Here is a 6000-nt window from a genome sequence, read left to right as displayed (position 1 = left end):
GTACAGACCACACATGAGAAATAAAATCAAATGATAATTAAATAAAATAAATTAAATAAAAATGTGACTTTTTTTAATCACTTTTAGCCTTTTCTTATTCTGTTATAAATGAACGCTGTACAGCTTAGAGCTACAATTTTCATTAAAGTTAACAAGATGAGACAAAGATAAAATAAAAATAAAATAAATTATTTCACTCATAATATGAAAAACGACAAACAAATGCAAGACTATAACTAGTAAAGACCACACGTGAAACTTCTCTTAATTCGATGTAGTGTCGCCCTTCGACCAACAGATGGCAGATCGCAGCTGTTTTATCGCTAGACTACAGAAATCAAAAAATTGAATTATTTGGTTGGTTTGTAGAGTTGTTTGTGATCTGATCATACACAATAATAAGGACAAGACAAGGATAAACAACAGCAAGATCATTTTATTGCATTACTTTGATTATGTGATGATAAAGAACACTAATAGAAAATGACATCTATTAAACATGAAATCTAGCCTTCAAGAGATGATACTGAATATTGCCATATTTCTCAAAACCTCCAATGCATGTCAAAATAGCAGTGCATCATGTCATATACCTTAATTAACAAGCTCCATCACTCCCTGAAGGCTGACAGTTCCAGGAAATCAATACCATGGTGAGCAAAGAGAGCTAACAAGTACAGAAGTAGCACATGGAACAATAGATGACAAATCCAAGACTTGAGATTGTAATCTAATACTATTGTAACAGAGAAATCAAAATATCGTGCACTTAATGACTCTGGATTTGAAAATGTCCAACTTGCCTATTCTAAAATACAATTTCACATTTTGTCTAATCTGTACAAATAAATTAGCAAAAGAACAAAACTATTAACAATCCCTACAGATTTCTTGCTTTGCTGGCTCATATGAAGGCAACTCTAAACTACTGCAAAATGACCCCAGAACACACCCTCTTAAGAAAACACACACCCAACAAAAGCGAACTGCTTTCTTGTGTTTCTTCAGCAGAGTCAAAAAGTCAAGCAGTCTATTTTCAAACACACACTCAAAGAAAACGTACTTTCAAGTTTCAGCAGGACAAGTTTCTTGCCAGTTTCAAAGTCTTTTTTTTCCCAGTAGCATACTTAGATCCACCCCAAGTGTTTTGCGATTCATAACCGGGATGTGAGCCGTTCACGTCAGCAAATACAAAAGCAGAGCGGATCTTTCATATCCAAAGCACCTATATACAATCAAACACACATGAAGTTTTCAAACCCACTCTGGGTGCTGGAATCGGAAGCCAAACTGGAAAAGAAGAAAGCAGGGAGACGAGCAGACAACCACTATATAGACAGTACTGAATGTAAAGGCTGGATTACACTAACTGATTTTTTAAAAACAGAACCAATTTTAAAATGCTAGGCATCATAAACTTGCTGACTTTGTCAAAAGTTACAGAGGATCACATATGGTTGCCAAGTCCACCATTTTCAAGCAGAATTGCTGTTGCTGCAGGTTATTTATTTTACCAAAATAAGAGGGATCATATAAAACGCATGTTATTTTTTATCTAGTACTGACCTGACTAAGTACATATAGTCCACAAGAGAAAATAATAGTTAAATTGATAAAAAATTACCCTGTTTAGAAGTTTACATACGCTTGATTAATACTGTGTTGTTACCTGAATGATCCACAGCTGTTTTTTTTTTGTTTAGTGATAGTTGTTCGTGAGTCCCTTGTTTGTCCTGAACAGTTAAACTGCCTGGTGTTTTTCAACAAAACCCTTCAAGTCCCACAAATTCTTTGGTTTTTCAGCATTTTTGTGTATTTGAACCCTTTCCAACAATGACTGTATGATTTTGAGATCAATCTTCTCACACTGAGGACAACTGAGGGACTCTTACACAACTAATACACAAGGTTCAAACACCCACTGATGCTCCAAAAGGAAAAACGATGCATTTAGAGTCGGGGTTGTAAACTTTTGAACAGAATGAAATGTGACATTTTTCTTATTTTGTCTAAATATCAGATTTTTTTCCATTTACTACTACCCTTCAAAAGCTACGGACGATACTTGCATGTTTCCCAGAAGACAAAATAAGTAAAATTTACCCTGATCTACAAATTCCATAAGTTTTCACCCTTTTAATGCATTGGGTTTCAAAAAAAAAAAAAAAAAAAACACATAGCTGTGGATTATTCAGGTAACAACACAGTATTAAGAATCAAGTGTATGTAAACTTTTGAACAGGGTCATTTTTATAAATTAATCTATTATTTTCTCTTGTGGACTATATTAAACATCCTTTATGTGAAACATCTTATTCATGTCAGTACTAAATAAAAAAAATAGCATGCAGTTTTCATTATCCTTCTTATTTTGGTAAAATAATGATCATTTTACAGATTCTGAACTTTTGACCTCAATTATATATATGAATTTCTTTCTTCTGTTGAACATAAAAATATATTTTGAATAATGCGGGCAACAAAACAGTTGCTGTTCGCCACTAACTTCCATAGTATGGAAAAAATGTAGCATACTATGGAGGTCAGGAAGGCCCAGAAACTCTTTGGCTACCCGTATTCTTCAAAATATCTTCTTGAATTTCAACTTGAGGGTGAGTAAATGATGACAGAATTTTCATTTTTGGGTGAATTATACTTTTAAAGGTTTAATGTTAATTTTTCTATGTTAGAGGAACTAGTAGAGAACATTTGGGCTCCTTTTTGAAAACAAACTGGTCAAAATTACTTCTACCTTGTGACATTCAAGTTGAAATTGTGTATAACACAGAACAGTGACTGTAGGGATAATTTAAGTTTTGATACTTGGGATAGGGTTACTGGGATAGCAGACCTGGCAACCCTGCTTTCAAGTCTTTCCGAACATAAACTCACTCAGAAACTGCACCTCATTGCAAGGAGATATGCGTGTTCTATAACTGCCTCAGATATCAATGTTTGATATTTTCCTAACTGGTAAAAGCATAATCTGTAACTAAAGAAATTGTAGTCTGTGCTCATCATACACATGGGTGGTGCTAAAAGTGTTCAGTTTTTTCCCCAGAACATATGAACGTAAATATGGTTTGTTTTATGTGACGTTTGTTTTGTGCATGTCACCGCAGTTCTGATTTGAAATGTCCGTTGAGTCTCGCTATAACTAAGTCCAATTCCGTGCCGGCTGAGCTACCGAACAAGCTTGTTACGTCCGGAAAGCGAAACATATGGAGCTGTAATCAGAACTGTGTGAAAATGATCACAAGTGCTCGCTGTTGGAAACTGCAGTGATATGCACTTATTGGTACGTATTTCACGGCTTGTGAAAAAGTTCCAGGTAGGGAAAATCGTGTAGTGTATTCCAGCCTTTTAGCTAGTATGAAGTTTCAAAGATCCGCAGAGTTGCTATATATGTATTTATATTTGAAATAGTCTCCATATTGTTTCCCCTAAGTAGTATTATTCTTCCTTTGGCAGGCCCTTGCTGGCCTCAGCCTCAGCGGTGCATTCTGGGAAGTGGGGAGGAGGGGCAGAGTGAGGGGAGGGCAGAGGTGCTGATGGTGAATTGGGGGTTGTTGAGGCTAAAGGCTCAACAGGAGCAGCGCTCCTAGAGTCCTCCGATTGGACAGATGAGCGTCCCTTATGGGAGCGTCGTCTCTCTGGGTGGGTGGAGGAAGGGCTCTTTCCTGGAGGAGGGGGGCTGCGGTTCTGACGCCGACGGGAAAGCTGGATGGTTTTCTTATCTAGAGCTGTGTTCTACAGAAGAGACACAATATGTTAATGTTCGCATGAGGTGCACCCACCCAAAAATGAAAAAGGAAACTGAAAACAATTCAGTTGGGAAAGAGTAAGTGAGATGATGTTATGATCTGGGAGGTCAAGAGAGACAGATTAATTTAAAGGGACAGTGCACCCAAAAATAAAAATACTGTCTTCATTTATTCATTCTCATGTTGTTTCAAAATTTTATGACTGACTTTCCTCTGTAGAGACACAAAAAAAATATGTATCTTTTGTAAAGCACCACAGTTGTTTGTTGTCCGCAAGACAAGGTGACTTTCACTATATGGACAAAACAGTTAATGGGCAGTCACACTAGAATTTTGTTCCACTGACTTCCATTCATACACATGCGAATGCAAGACAGGAAACTCAATTTAATGCCAATTTCACTGCAGTCCAAAGTTCAGGTTAAGTGAAGTCTGCCCTGCGAATTCAACCAACAGAAGATTAATACGTCACAAGGTGACCTCTTAGCTGGAAAACTACACTCTAAAAAATGCTGAGTTAAAAACATTAAAAGTTATTTTAAAGCAATATTTGCGTTAAATAAAACTACCCAGAAGGATGGGTTAAACATTAACCCAACTTCTGGGTCAAAACAACCCAATCGCTGGGTTTGTCCATATTTCACCCAGTGCTGGGTTGTTTTTAACCCAGCATTTTTAAAGGGATGGTTCGGAGTTGAATTGACTTCATTGCTATGCACTCCGAAGCCCATCTAAATACCCCATCCGAAGTTTTTTTTACCTTAGTCGAACATTTATGGAGATATTAGAGTTTTTCGAATTGCTTGTTACAGGAGTGAATGGTACATGTGATGTATCTCGTAAATTGCACCACTAAACGTGCAAGTAATCTTACCAAACTTGTACAGTAGTGTAAATAGGTTATGTACTCACAAAACGCTGCATCAGAACATTTGTAAGTCCACCATGAGTGTTTTAAAAACACGTTTTACCCGATAACTACTAGTCTCAAAAACTACAAGTCGATGTCTTTTTCCTGGTTTGAAAAAAGCACGTAAAAGTCCTCCTACTACATCTGTGTGCATGTCAACTTGTAGGAGGACTTTTACGTGCTTTTTTCAAACCAGGGAAGTGACGTCGACGTGTCGCCATTTGTAGTTTTTGAGACTAGTAGGGATCGGCTAAAACGTGTTTTTAAAACGCTCATGGTGGACTTACAAATGTTCTGATGCAGCGTTTTGTGAGTACATAACCTATTTACACTACTGTACAAGTTTGGTAAGATTACTTGCACGTTTAGTGGTGCAATTTACGAGATACATCACATGTACCATTCACTCCTGTAACAAGCAATTCGAAAAACTCTAATATCTCCATAAATGTTTGACTAAGGTAAAAAAAACTTCGGATGGGGTATTTACATGGGCTTCGGAGTGCATAGCAATGAAGTCAATTCTACTCCGAACCATCCCTTTAAGAGTGTATGCAAACTTCAAATCTGCAAAATTGCAGTGTTGCAGTAAAGTACAGTAGATAGCATATTTTTACAGAGTTTGACATCATAGCTTGTGCGGTTAAAAGTTACATTTTTGTTTCAACACTAAAAAGTGCCTGGTTGAATACAACCCAGCGTTGGGTGAAATATGGACAAACCCAGCAACTGGTCTAAATGTTTAACCCAACCTTCTGGGTAGTTTTATTTAACTCAATTATTGTTTAAAAATTACTATATCGCTGGCTTAAAACCCAAAACAGGTTGGAAATTAAATATCAGACATAATTACTAGAGGCATCAACAATAATAAAAAGGTGAACATTTACTAATTAAAAATAAAAAAGTAAAAGTGTATTATTTAATTAATATTTATTCAACTTATTAATAAATGCTAATTTATTAAATATATAAATAAATGTTAATTTCCAACCTATGTGGGGTTCATTTATGCAGGAAATATAGTAATTGTAAGCAATAGTTGAGTTAAATAAAACTACCCAGTTGTTGGATTTGTCCATATTTCACCTAGTATTTTTTTTAGAATGTACATATTTATTTAAGCATTCAATTCAATTTAATGTGTAACAAAATCTATTCCCTTTTTTTTGACACACCAAAAAATGTTCCCACTTTTTTAATAACTTAATTCAAGTAGCAATCCTATTTTCTGAGTGTAATGGTTATTGCAGGAGATGGCTGATTTGAGGGGTGCATGGTGAGTTTTTATTCATTTTTTGATAAATACTGCTAAATTTCTGTCAA

General features: G+C 35.8%; 1 protein-coding gene across 5 annotated transcripts in view; it reads right to left on the bottom strand.

Annotated features, from left to right (window-relative positions):
- Positions 1–418: 418 nt before the first annotated feature.
- The window catches only part of dclk2a (doublecortin-like kinase 2a), a 75656-nt gene continuing 70074 nt past the window's right edge, over positions 419–6000 (bottom strand). For 3 of the 5 annotated variants that reach the window (XM_073842073.1, XM_073842074.1, XM_073842075.1), the window contains exon 17: positions 419–3750. In XM_073842073.1, coding sequence (XP_073698174.1) covers positions 3454–3750 — 297 coding nt within the window. In that variant the 3' untranslated portion in view covers positions 419–3453. The remainder of the gene's footprint in view (positions 3751–6000) is intronic. The other 2 variants (XM_073842076.1, XR_012355708.1) reach the window with 2 other exon arrangements.

The sequence above is a fragment of the Garra rufa genome, chromosome 6 (assembly GCF_049309525.1).
Source record: "Garra rufa chromosome 6, GarRuf1.0, whole genome shotgun sequence".
In the NCBI taxonomy this organism is placed as follows: domain Eukaryota; kingdom Metazoa; phylum Chordata; class Actinopteri; order Cypriniformes; family Cyprinidae; genus Garra; species Garra rufa.
Note: the sequence above shows the minus strand (reverse complement) of the source record. Positions and strands in the feature narration are given on the sequence as shown.